The 13,508-nt window shown below is 35.2% G+C and overlaps 2 protein-coding genes across 4 annotated transcripts; one reads left to right on the top strand and one right to left on the bottom strand.

Moving 5' to 3' along the window:
* Positions 1–69: 69 nt before the first annotated feature.
* LOC147550580 (WD repeat protein) lies at positions 70–5,422 on the bottom strand. 3 transcript variants are annotated; one of them, XM_086672692.1, is made up of 7 exons: positions 3,982–5,422; positions 2,383–3,173; positions 1,475–1,713; positions 1,272–1,354; positions 907–1,018; positions 543–617; positions 70–454 (listed from the first exon to the last, which is right to left on the bottom strand). In XM_086672692.1, the coding sequence occupies exons 2-7, from the start codon at positions 2,630–2,632 to the stop codon at positions 266–268; spliced, it is 948 nt and encodes a 315-aa protein (XP_086528818.1). In that variant the 5' UTR covers positions 2,633–3,173; positions 3,982–5,422; the 3' UTR covers positions 70–265. The 3 variants fall into 3 exon arrangements, with proteins under 3 accessions (XP_086528818.1, XP_086528817.1, XP_086528819.1); XM_086672691.1 differs by having other exon boundaries at positions 2,383–2,517; positions 5,279–5,422; XM_086672693.1 differs by lacking the exon at positions 3,982–5,422 and adding an exon at positions 3,655–3,837 and having other exon boundaries at positions 2,383–2,517.
* Positions 5,423–6,979: 1,557 nt separating this feature from the next.
* On the top strand, positions 6,980–7,635 carry LOC147550579 (uncharacterized). Its single transcript, XM_086672694.1, has 3 exons — positions 6,980–7,042; positions 7,129–7,263; positions 7,525–7,635. Exons 1-3 carry the CDS (start codon positions 6,980–6,982, stop codon positions 7,633–7,635), a joined length of 309 nt encoding a protein of 102 aa, XP_086528820.1.
* Positions 7,636–13,508: the final 5,873 nt, after the last annotated feature.

The raw sequence follows: 13,508 nt of genomic DNA, 5'->3' as shown, positions 1-13,508 counted from the left end.
AATTTTTCGTTATAGTTCTAAAATGATTATTGGCCAGACTAATACGAGTTAGATTCATACTTAGATAACTAAGAAAAAAAAACAGATATATACAACATTCTGCATTTTACCAAGTCACAAATCAGGATGTTAAAATAAAGCACATTTTAACCAAGGCAAAAGAGTACAACAACTGCTACCAAAAATTGTGAAGGCTCTCATATATGAGTCAAAATTTTCCATGAATATTTAGATTTGATGATTCTGAGAAATGATTTTCATTCAATTAATCACTCATATCATCATCACTTTCATCATCGAAGTCGCTGACACTTCCATCAATTACTCCCTCCTGTGGTTCTTCGTTATCATCATCGTCCATAACATCATCTTCAGATTCTTCATCACTTTCATCCTTATCTTCATAAATTGCTGGTGTAATCTTGCTTATCTCACCATCTTCATCCTCTGTTATCTGTTCATGAAGAAGCAAAGTTAAGTCAGTACTTAGAAGCCAAAAGATCTGCAAGGTTTTGTTTGAAGGAAAAGCTTCATCAACTCACATCTGTGAAGAGGTAGTCCAAGCAACTAGACAACTGAAGAGCCGGCCGAAAAGTTGAAACTCTAGATTCAATAAGCTGTAGAGGAAAAGGTAATAAACAATCTGAAGGTTTAGTCCATGATCTCGATTCAGTTTCAATTTCTTTTAGATAAGGGATGCGGGAAAAGTGGATAATTGCTTAAGTTGTTAATGGGTAGTCCTCTTTCGACAATCCAACAAACAAAATTGAAATCTTTTTCATTTCGATGTATAGACTTCAGAATCTGGATTGTCAACTAACAGAAATCCTTATTTTTATTTTCTATTTGCTTCTTTTAAAAGCATTGTTTCTAAATAATGAAGTAAATTAACCTAAAGATACTGACCTGATATATAGAGTTAAGAGCAAGTAAGGAAGACTCTTGCGATATTATACCACTTGCATGTTGGAGAAGTAAACTTCTTAGCCATGGAAGAGCACAGGCAAGTACAGCACCCCTGCGATAAAGCAAATCCACCAGATACACATCAAGCTGAACCTTCCCAAACAAAACGATAGAGACCATTTGATCCGCGATTTGTTGGTCTAAACCCACAAGAAACTTATAGGAAAAAAAGGTTGTATTTGAAGTATTTCTTTCAAAGTGGTCCATAACAAATCAACAACAATTCTAGCTCGCATACCCACTACATGTATCTGACCTTTCTAACATTATAATCTATTTTAGATTAAAAGAGTTTTTAGTTTTACCTTGACTGCATTATAGATACCAGGGAGTCCAAAAGTTTCAGAACATCTGATGGATTCAATAGCGAGGTTGTATTTGAAATAACCTGCAATCAAGAAAGCATAAAACTATCAAATAAATTTATGTGCCTACCCACGGATTACTGTAAACACAGATTGAACAGATTGGGGGATTTGTGTGTATATTATCAATTCACATTGCAAACCTTTTCATCTTGGGTATACAAGCAGGTCAATAATTGAGCACGATCATCAGCATGTAATGCTTGCTTGAGTAAAACATGAACTGAATCTGCACTTGGTGGCTTTGGGCCAGGTGCATAATCCTCTTCAAGACTCTTGGTTTTATCATCGTCAACTAAATTTAAACTTGCAAGTTTCTCTCCCATGGTTGGTTCATTCAAATCATCTTCCACATGCAGCTCATCTTTAGCCTCTACATGATCTAAGAGTAGTAAACATTAAACAACAAGGTTAGTTTTAAATTTCTGGTCTGAAACACAGACTAAACTAGCTATCTATAGATAAATCAGTCGTTAAACCAAACCAACTAAATCCTGAGTCAGATATCTGGTGCTACCGCCTACTGTGTTATGAAAATGTCGTCACATCCATATGGACCTCATAAGAGTAACAAATGTAAAATAGTGACCTGATTTCTGAAGCACCTTTCGTGGATTAAAATTGCTACTAAAATACTTAGCATCAAGTCAGTGACAACAACTATCTTGCAGATAGACTCTACAATTGATCTTGCATATTTGCCTGCCGACAAATTCTAGCCCATAATAATTTTATTATAACAACACGAATCATAAAGGTACTTGACCAACTTAAGATGGATAAAAGTGCCTAGCATAAGCTAATTCGTTGTTTAACTATAGAGCATCGATGCTTTACTTCATATTTTATTGTCATCAACTAAAACTTCTCACGTTATCAACCAAAATTTCAGTGTATTATTGACCAAAAGTTTTCCAATTCTCAAGGTGAGCATTGGAAAATAAAAAGTGTGGATTAACTGATCAATGTGATCATAGTTCTTAGCTTACTACCAATTCAGATTAAGTAAGAAGAAAAAGCATAAAATTCAGATACCAAAACTATCCATTACCTTTATCTTTTGTGGCCAAAGAAGCTGCGAGATCTAAATCAGATGCTGATCTCTTCTTCTTCATCTTTTTCTTTATACTCGAAGGGACTTCAGGTTCTATGTCTGACTTTTTTATACCCATCGGATAAAATTCACCTACGAACAAAATGAAAGTATTAGAAAAAAATGATAACGTACTATGTGTTTGTACAAATTTACATATCAAGAGAACAAAAATCCTGTAGAGTGTAGAGTGAAAACTGCTGAACATCTATGCTGTAGAAATTGGTATTCATGCTAGTCAGCCAATTCAATAGAAATTGGTATTCAAGCTAGTCCGCCAATTCGGTGGGTAGTAAAAAATGGACCGCCGTGTCAGTCGGCTACTAGCGTCTAGCTTGACTCGGTCATGTCGGCTGATTCGCTCCCTAGTTGCCGGCCAACACAATTATCAAACAACTAGGTCTCATGTCGCTAGGCGCATCACTCGAGTGACGCCTAGGCCAGCGATTTTTATTTCATAACTAGGGATTAAATCGGGAACCAGTCGGATTCCGTGATGTTGATAAGCTAAAAGTGGAACTTCCAACCAAATTGGTTCTGTGATATACTTTTTGTTCTTTATAAATCACTCTGTTTCAAACAATCTCTCTCTATCAATCTTATGGAACAAGTGCGAAAGACGAGGAATTCTATTTATGGAGAGAGAAACCCAATCTCTAAGAGAGAGAGAGAGATTGGCTGCTATCTGTCAACAACTATAGCCATACTCTAATGAAGTACCAAGTTCAAATGAACACTATTCCTAAGACCTATGTTGTATTAAGCAAGAGGTGAGACGACAAGGCTGTCGCCTCGCCTTAGCTCGCCTTGGCGCGCTTAGGCGAGCGCTTCAGGTTTGGTCCTACATTTGAGGGTTACCTAAAAAACATATATAAACAGAAAAAATAGTAGCTATTAGAAGAAATTTCGGTTGAAGAAGCAAAAAAAAAAAAGAGTTGAAGTAGAAGCAAAAAAGAAAAAGAAGAAGAAGAAGTAGAAGCAAAAAAGAAGAAGAAGAAGGATAAGATAGGAAAAATCAGTAGCTATAATCTATATTCATTAGAAAATACAAAGGAGTTTCAATTGAAGAAGAAGAACCAAAAAAAGAACAGAGTTAGAGAGAGAAACCCTCAAATATGTAGTGAAAAGAAGAACAAGAAAAAACAAAAGAGAGAGAGAGAGAGAGAGATCGAAACAGAAAGAGAGGAAGAGAAGAAGAAGATAGAATAAACAGAGAGAGAAAGACTGTACCTTAACTGCAAAAGAGCTTCAACAATGGTGGATGAAGAAGAGAGAAAGACTCTTCCCTCTTTTGGTCGACTAGGGCAGACTAAGCCAAGGTTTTGGGCCTAAACTTTGGGCTTCACCCAAAAAAAGAACAAAAATTCTGAGGGCAACCACTGGTCGCCTCAGCTCGACTTCCTACTTCCCCTAGTCGACCTGAAGCGATTGACTAAGCTAGTCGATACCAGGGGAAACAAGGGGAAGCAATATTGAGGCGAGCCGATGCCTCGATGGGTTCAAGAACCTTGCGCCTTGGTCGCCTAAGAGCGCGCCTTTAACAACATAGCCTAAGACTCCTAAAATATACAAATAGTTTCATCATTGATTGTTCTTTTCTATGCTTGTTAATCTGCCAATCAAGATGAAGTCCGCACAGTAATGAACAACTAGAAAGAAATAGCATTTGTATGATAATAAAACACTGAATGAAGACAATTTTGTTCAAGATGGAAATGCTCGCAGTCTAGTCTAGGGAAACTCGAAGGAGCCAATTACGTCATTCAAAATTATGTAGTAGTTTACCATCTGCATTGTATAATTATATACATTAGGACGAGTAAAAGAGATTTTTATCCAGTCCAGATGAGAATCTTCAATCTATGAATGGGATCAGCGAAAGAAGGTATATCAACTTCCTAACAAGTTGGACTACGTTTTAGACAATTTTTCCAATTATACTGTATTTAGTTACACACAATCAATGGGAGAAGGATTTTACAGGTAGTCTCTGGAGTAGACTCTAGATGAAAAAACTTCATGCATTTGATGATAACTCAATCTTTGTTTAATATAGTTTAACACGAGGGATGGCTCTAAATAGAGCAAGTAAATTAAATTATCAATACTAAATTTGCCGAATCTCAATGAATATTAAGATGAACATTACTGATGAATTCATACTAAAGTCTTTATTGTGAAGGAAAAGTGAATGATTGTAGTCCAACAAAACAAAGAAACTGCACGTTTTGGAATCAAATCGAAGTAACCAACTAAGGAAATACCCATTTGAAATCCCTCAAATTTCAAAGGTTTAGACAACCCATGTCCAAGAACTTAAAGAAAATAATTAAGAATTTCATTCTTCATGTAGTCTCCAACTCTAGAAGTAAGCTAAATTAAACAGGAAAAAAGGAGATTCATTTGGAATATAGACTGAACTGTAACATAATTTAAAACCTTAAGGAATAAATTCAACAAGACTTGCCCCATGAAACTCATTAAAATTAAGTTAACATCTTAATTTTTGAAGAAGAAAAAACAACCTACCCCTAATTACCTCAATTTAAGTAATTCCTCTACAATCCATAACACAAAACCCTAAAACTAAGTCAAAGTACCACAAAACACATCAAGAATGAACAATAACTTAAAACCTAAATTTTGACGTATCTAAATCAAAATGATTATTGGGGTTTTCATTTCAAGAGAATTACCAAAAAAAAAATGTGATAGGTTTTTGATATATCAGGTTCGGTTCGAACCAGCTGAGTAGGGAGAGAGAGAGAGAGATAAAAAATCTTTCAACTTTGAAGTCGGTATTCGACAGAGAGAGAGAGAGAGAGAGAAAGAGAAGAGAGCAAGAAGAGATTACCAGATTATTCGGCTGTGGAGAAGAGAGGCGTTGGCTGGAAGGGGGAGAATTCGTTAATGTAAGAGTAAAACCCTAAACCTCCTGGTGCTCTTAGAAGAGTGGGTAGTTGAAAAAAGAAAAAAAGGGGGAGAATGTCTTTTGACCAAAATTTCCAAATTTTACCCCTTTATAGAAGAGTGGGTAATTGAAAAAAAGGAAAAAAAAAAAAAAAAGATTTTTGAGTCAACAGTCCAAAATCTGAGGGGTAAACCCAAAAAAAATCCACTCTTGTCCAAAAATTAGTTGCAAGTCCAAATGTCAGTTTTTTTTTATTCCCCTCTTGCCCTTGGACGGGACATGCTGACGTTTCCTGAAAAAAAAACTGACTGGTAAATAAAATAATTTGCTGAAGTTTCCTGAAAAAAAAAATGACTGGTAAATAAAATAATTTACCAGTACACAAAAAATTCAAAGTTTCAAAATTTTTTGAAAATTTCAAATTTTCAAATTCCTGCCCAGCAAACCATCTCTTCCAGGTAAATAAAATAATTTCCCGTACTCAAAAAATTCTAATTTTCAAATTTTTTTGAAATTTTCAAACGAAATTTTTTTTTTGAAATTTTCAAACGAAATTTCAAATTCCCGGCCAAAATTTCAAATTTTTTTGAAAATTTTAAATTCCCGCCCAGCAAAAGTGTCTAGTACAGAAAAAAATTTACAGGAAATAAAATAATTTCCCGGTCACAAAATCTTTTTTTCTAAGTTTTGAAATTTTCAAACGAAATTTCAAATTCCCGCCCAAATTTTCAAATTTTTTTACGAAATTTCAAATTCCCGCCTAGCAAAAATGTCTAGTACAGAAAAAAATTTTCAGTAAATAAAATAATTTCCCGAAAAAAATTTCGTTTCCCGGGAATTTTTCGGTGGCAGTTTTGTAAATTTCTGAACAGTACAGATTTTGATGGACGGGTTGTCAGATTCTTTTTCAGAAAAAAAATCATTTCCCGAGAAATTTCGACGGCAATTTGGTAATTTTCAATGGCAATTTTGTAATTTTCGATGGCATGAACGGTAAATACTTTATTTTCTAAGTGGGCCCTTTACGTAATTTTGACCCCCACAATTAAACATTGGACCTCCCTTTCATTTTTAGGCAACTTTGGGTGGGATTTTCATTTTGGGCCCCTTTTTGGACCAATGGCCCAATCCATTAAAAAAAAAAAAGGGTTTATACCGCCTCGCCTTTTATTGAGCCACACCTCACTCCTGGTGCTTTTACGAGCTAGGCATGATTGAGGGTCTCAGAGTGAGCCTAATCAGAGTGAGCCTAATCTATGTTACTTTTGAACAACATGGACTCGGACTATTACGAGACCCACCATTAATGCCAATAGTGAAGGCGGGCATGAGAAAGAAAATATTGTGCCAGAATGGAGTGCCTACTTAAATTAAGGAGCAAGTGTGGTAGAAATAGTCAATGAGAGATCACCATATTGATTCAAACTAAAGAAACAATACTCCTGTTCAAAAAGGATTTTCCTTTGATCTCCAACCTAATTTCACATGCCAATTGTCAATAAAAGAAGGAATATATATGAACTATAAATACCCATCCAGTGTGACCAGTTAGGATCATCAAAACCTAAAACAAAATCAAATTGTTCAAGTCTCCTGTGGTGTAACTTTTGTGATCTTAGAGAGAGAGAAAGAAGAAAAAAAGAAATGGAAGGTGGTCATGGTCAGCAAATGAGACACAAGGCTGGGGAAGCTGTTGGTCAAGCTAAGGTGAGGGAATGTATAAGATTTTACTAAATATTATTCACTACTTATGCAAGAAATGAAACTTTTTATTTTATTTATTTAACATATAGATGAAGAAGAATGAGTTGGCCGACCAGGCTTCTCATGTTGCTCAGACAACTAAAGATAAAGCATCTCAAACTGCCAAATCTGCCAAAGAATCCTCCCAAGAGGCCAAAGATCAAGCTTCAGGTTTCCTTCAACAGGTAATACGACATTTCATTGAATCCGGAGGGAGTATATGGGCAGACAAAATGTCAAGTGAGATGATAAATCCACATATCCTCGAGGGGATTCAGTCGAGATAGTGACAGATATTTTATTTCATATTTCTAATTTTTAGACATATGACATTTGATGTAAAGAATACTATACATGTCAAACGACGTATGACATAAAATATATAAAAGAAGCAACCCCCTAAAAACAATTAGCAATCAAATGATAGTCTAGCTAATGATTTGTAGACTGGGGAGCAAGTGATGAACATGGCACAAGGAGCTGCAGATGCAGTGAAGAACACTCTGGGCATGAACAATGATAACAACAACAACAACAACAACAACACTAAGATGTGATCCATTTAATGTGTGTTTGTCTTTTATGTTTTTCACTTCAAGTTTTGTGCAACCTCCTAAGTCATAGATATGATTGTTTTGTAAGAAGAGAGATTGATGACTATTAGACATTCTTCTCTCATCTAAAGTGATCTGAGTTTCAAATCATCAATGATGTTTTTGTTTTGAATGTAACTTTCTTATATATATAATTGATAAACTTGATGAAAAGTCAAAAATTTCATAAAAATAGAGGGACTAAAATATAATTTATTCTTCTCCTTTTTGAATAAAACCAAATTTCTTCCAGTGGTAGGTAGAGAGGATTCTGTAGAATGATCTTTTGCCCACTTCTATTATCCCATGCTTCTCGATCTTTGAGTTATGAACACAGATTTTTTAAAACTACCAAGAAAATCAGAAATGGTTTAGTTTTGATAATTCAATAATAGACATTGAATCTAGATACAATGACAAACTGTTTTTTTTTTCTCTGAGGAAGATTTTGTACTGGGTTGGGGTATTTGATTGACAAATTTATGAATCGTCAGGAAAAACTATATCTGCAAAAACAGAAATTTCTTGAAATTTTGTTGTATCAATAGATTTTATTTTGAATATTGACGATCATTACAAAGGCATTGATACATTGATACAATGTGATAAGCACGATAACTGCCGAAATACTACTGGCGCAAAGCGCAACGAAATTAAATGACCTAAAGCGTACAAAAACTACTTTATTTATACCCAAGTTCAATATCTTGAGGACCCACTACACTTCTTTTTATGGGTGCGGCCCATGAGCCTTACCCGTCTTTTTTTTTTTTTTGTTGAAACGAGCCTTACTTGTCTTCGGGTTGGTCTTGGGCCGATGTCAAGAGGTGAAGCTTTTGGCTCACACTTATAAAGTGACACCTCTTCTTGCATTGGACTTGGAAGACTATCTTCTCCTCAACAATTGACCAGAAAGACTCCTACAAATTTGAGGGTCGATACCATTGATATGTGTAACATATGGGTTTTACCTCTCCCTGAGTAGTCTTTTGTTTGTTATTTTAGTTTCGTTTTGCTTATTTCTCTAAGTAGAAAGAAAAGACTTTTTGGAAATAGCGGGTTGCCTTGGTCCAACCAAGAAAGACATGGGATGGGAGGATTTTCAATTTGACACAGACCCCGATATGGTAATTTTAGTGTGGCCGATTTACCCTCTTTTACTATCAATTCACTATAGCACCTGCTTTTCTAGCTGGTTGTCTGCTATTTCCAATTGTGATTTCTATGTTATGTATGGTTGTGTAAGGGCATAGCAGTAGATTCTTCTTTTCGCTTAATCAAAATTCCCTCTAGAAAATGATGGCTCGTGAAATGAGGTTTTCCCTCTTACAACGAATGTGGGTCTTACGTTCCTACCCTTAAAATGACGAAAAAAATCATTATATTAAGAATTATATCAGTATTCAGATAGATATTTGACTGAGTGTTTTATATGTCTATATAAACCATAAATTCTTCTCGTTTTGAAATTTAAAATTTGTAAACAATACACATGAGTTGAAATTTGATTTTTGAACACGAAAGACCCATGATAGGAGGCAAGGGCGGATCTATGGGGGTGCGGCCGCACCCCCTCGATCCCCCTGAAAAAAAAAAATTAGTAGTAAATTTTTTTTTATCGGTAGGTATATATAGTTATATATCTAATGATGTACAAAGATAACATGAAGATGGTTTTGGCGTAGTGGTTAGGACATGGGTACATTTCATCTCGATAGTAAGGTCATGAGTACGAGACCATCGTTACGCATTTTAAAATTTCTTTATATATATATGGCTAGCGCTTTGGGGAAAGCGAAATAGTTTTCGGGGTGTGAAATTTTAAAAGGAATATGTGAAATTTTAGAAATTTTTCGGGGAAACAAATTTTAAGGGGAAATCGAACATTGCTTCTTCCTCTTCTTCTTCTTCATCATCTTCAACTCCGACCACCATTTCCGGCCACAACCACCACCATTTTCTTCCTCTTCCCATTATCCCTCTCTATCTCTGCCCCTCTCTCTCTCTCTGTAACACCTCAAATACAAACTCTAACCCTCAATACCAATCTCTCTCTCTCTTAGTTTAACCTAATAAAAAAAACAGTCAAATTCTGAAGAAGAATTTGAACTTTTTAGTTTTATGTTTAACCTAATAAAAAAACTGAATGATCATATGACAAACATTTACTTCTCCTCACTAAGGATATTGGAAGGAGCAACCCATAGAAATCTAAATCAAAGAACACTACAACTACATCAATGCTTTTGAAGAGAGAGATAGAGAGAAAGATGGAAAGCTCTAAGCTTGCTTCCCATGGGAGATCAACAGATTCCATGAAAAGCTCATTACCATCTGCAGAGAACTAACAGAAAAGAGAAGCAAAAGCCATAGCTAAGAAATATACCCATTTTCTTGTAAACCATTAAATCTCTCAAAACCCATTTTTATAAAAGTAAACATCTAATATCACATGAACAAAAAAAAAATCATGAAACAAAAGTTGAAGATAAAGTGGTTATAGACTATGTTCATACTAACCTTCTTTCCCTCACCTTCATCTTGTTTAAAACTAACACTATTATTTCAACTTAATCTCAAAATTAGAGATGGTGGTGGTCGGATTTTGGTGAAGACGGTGGTAGTCGGATTTTGGTGATGATGGTGGTGACCGGATTTTGGTGATGATGGTGGTGGCCGGATTTTGGTGATGATGGTGGTGGCCGGATTCCGACAACCCTTGCCCGAATGGAGAAGAAATGGTCAAAAAATTTGCTTTCCCCTTAACATTTAGAAAATATAATGTTGACCAGTTTTTGACAAAGTCTTCACACCCAAGGAATGAAACTTCGGTTTCGGTGGAAACTTCGGTGAGTCCAAAAGTAGAAACGTTTCGGTCTATGTAGAAACTTTACAAATTTGTGGAAATGTTAGTAGCCCTATTAACGTCTCTTTAATATGAAAGGTTAGTATCTTAGAAGCCTAATATGCATTAAAGTAGTTAATTTAGAGGCTAAATGTAATTATTCACCTCTGATAAACCTAAAACACTTATGTTAGGGGCTAATCTGCAATAAAGTAGTTAGTTTAGGGGGTAAATTGAGATAATTTAGGGGCTCAATTAAATTATTCACCTCTAAAAACACTTACTTTAGGGGCTAATTTGCAACAAAATAGTTAGTTTATGGGGCAAATCTAATTGTTTTTAACCTATTCTATTAGATTGGGGGGCTATATTCACTTAAGAAAATGTTTAGTGGTTAAGTAAAAAGATGATTTTAAGTATACATCAGGTTCTTTAAGGCACCCCTCAAAATAGTTTCTGGCACCCCTTCAAGACATTGGGACTGTGAAAGAACGGGTGCCAGATAACTTTTGAGGGGTGCTTTTAACTTTATAACTTTTTAAAACCCAAAACCCTAATTTTTTTTTTCCAACAGTCGCGCCTCTCTCTCCTTCTTCTTCTTCTACGAAACCCTAATCTCTTTCTTTTCTTCTTCACCCTGAACCCACCCATAAAATCTGAAACATGAAGCTATTAAGAAGAAATCAAGAAGATTTGATGAAGAAATAAAGAAGAAAACGATGAAGAAAGCGATATTTCGTGAGATTTCGGTCAAAATCTTACACGAAAAGTTTGTAAGTGTGTTTTTGTTTCCATGATCTGAAAAACCGAAAAATTTCGGTCATTTCGACCGAAATTTTTCGACATTTGATTCCTTGTTCACACCGGAAACTATTTTGATTTCCCCAAAGTGCTGGCCATATATATATATGTGTCCTTAACTGTATATCACACCGTGCGTGTATATAGATGACAAAAACTAGAGGATGGCCTAGTGGTACCATGGTGTGGTTTTGTGGATGCATGACCTTGACGTTGTGGGTTCAAATCCAACTTCACACATTTTTAGTTTTATTTTTGAAATTATTAAATTTAATCATCCTAAGATTTTCATTTCTGATATTTCTTTCATAGTCAGGGCCCCCACGCCCCGAATTAAGCTTTTACTTTAATTTAAGATTTTCTCTGGGATTTTTCTCGTTAAAATAAAATTACATGGGATCGAACCCCACCACCCTATCCTTCTACGATTTCTTGACCAAGTTTTTTCGGGATGTTTACAAACACTTCTCTTTAGTGTCAAAAACGTCTCATTCGTTCACAAGCTTCCTCTCAAAGGGAGGTGCCATCAATCACCACTACTAACTATCTCTTCACTCCTATTTCGTAGTTCTTTCTATTCCTCTATTCTTTCTCAGTGTTCTCTTCTTTCCCCCAAAGTCTTTATTTATTCCTAACCCGGGATACATACTACATAGGTCGACTATTTATTTTACTTCTTTCTTTTGTTGTTGCAAATATTTTATCTCTTTCTTAGATGTGCTTAGGGTTAATTTCTTTTTGACCCCTAAACATGATCAACTCATCAAACTGGTCGCCGAAAGATAGCCTTTTTTTTGTGAGATTTTATGGTGACGCGTAACTTGAATTCCAAATTTATCCTACTTTTATATTTTTTTCTTCGGATTTTGTGTTTTATCTTTATGTTAGAGAGAGAAAACCTCATATATTCATATTTTTTCATTTTCTTCTTACCAATATCTTCAGCATTTCAAAACACATCTCTATTTTGGGGAAACAATACTTTTTTTGTCCCCAAAACCAACTGGTTTGAGAAAATCGTATTCGAGGTAATCAATGCTTGTTCTGTAATCATGAGGAAGAAACAACATATTATCTTCTTCTATGTGATGTTAACTTTCTAATAAATGCATTGATTATACAAAAAGGGGTTTATTTGGGTGTTTAGCATAAACTAGGGGGCCACGCAGGAAATTAGTGACAAATAGGGACCCAAATGAGGGAATGATATTTTTTGGTTAATTTTATTTTGGCATTCTAAAGATGTCCAACTCACTGAAATAACCCCTTAAAGATGACCAATTTTCAATATGACCCCCTTTTTTTTATTTTTATTTTGTCAGTCAACTAATTGTCATCTTTAACCGTTGACTCTACTTTACATTTCTACCCTTATTTTCAAAATTATTTCCTTTGTTCTGACCTCACTGCACCGGAGATCGGTCACCAACAAATGGTCGGACGAACCCATGCCGTTGACCCTTTATAAAGAAAATGACTAATTCCATAATTTGCCTTCTTCTTCTATTATTCTCTCTTTCTATCCAACTAGATCTGGGATTCGCTCTTGGTGTCTGGAATTTGGTTGAACCAAATCTTCTTCCCTTTTTCTCTCTTTCTATCTGATCCAGATCTGGGATTCGCTCTTGGTGTCTGGAATTTGGTTGAACCAAATCTTCTTCTGGAATACGGTTCAACCGAATCTATAAAGACTTCAGACCAAAATCCAAATCTAGGAAAGTACCGATCTTCAACCTGAGCAAGAATGTTTCAAGGATATATCCACATTTTTTAATAAAATCCTGGAAAGTGACGACCTTCAATCTAGAATATTCAACCAAATCCTGTAGATTGACGATCTTCAACCTAATTTAGTTGATTTAGAATGTTTTATAGATATGCCGAGAAATTTTTCCTGAGCAAGAAACCAAAATAAGGTCAATAATGATCTTCGAAAGTTTCAAAATAGAATAACAAGTTTAGGCAAAAAGTTCCACTAATTCATTTGATTGTCATTTGCGTCAGGAGATCCAGGTAAGTAGAAGGTTGAAGAAGTCACAAATTGTTGGGTTTGTCATTAACAAGTTTTGGCAAAGTTCTAACAATTCGTTCAATTCAACCTAGAAGTGACAGATGTTAGCCAATATGAAAGAGAAAGAAATTGTTGGACACACATAATCTTACGAATATGGAGAATTTATGATTATCCTCC

This window comes from Eschscholzia californica, unplaced genomic scaffold (assembly GCF_041429995.1).
Source record: "Eschscholzia californica isolate CP2 unplaced genomic scaffold, dmEscCali1.0.p SCAF_3, whole genome shotgun sequence".
Taxonomy (NCBI): Eukaryota; Viridiplantae; Streptophyta; class Magnoliopsida; order Ranunculales; family Papaveraceae; genus Eschscholzia; species Eschscholzia californica.
Note: the sequence above shows the minus strand (reverse complement) of the source record. Positions and strands in the feature narration are given on the sequence as shown.

Bases quoted from the DNA above. Each gene is read 5' to 3' on its own strand.
- LOC147550580 (XM_086672692.1), bottom strand. From the start codon at position 2,632: ATGTTCAGCAGTTTTCACTCTACACTCTACAGGATTTTTGTTCTCTTG. The intron at 1,714-2,382 runs GTAATGGATAGT...TACTACTCTTAG, and splicing joins TTTGGCCACAAAAGATAAAG to ATCATGTAGAGGCTAAAGAT. The intron at 1,019-1,271 runs GTAAAACTAAAA...GCTTTATCGCAG, and splicing joins GTATCTATAATGCAGTCAAG to GGGTGCTGTACTTGCCTGTG.
- LOC147550579 (XM_086672694.1), top strand. From the start codon at position 6,980: ATGGAAGGTGGTCATGGTCAGCAAATGAGACACAAGGCTGGGGAAGCT. The intron at 7,043-7,128 runs GTGAGGGAATGT...TTTAACATATAG, and splicing joins AAGCTGTTGGTCAAGCTAAG to ATGAAGAAGAATGAGTTGGC. The intron at 7,264-7,524 runs GTAATACGACAT...AATGATTTGTAG, and splicing joins CTTCAGGTTTCCTTCAACAG to ACTGGGGAGCAAGTGATGAA.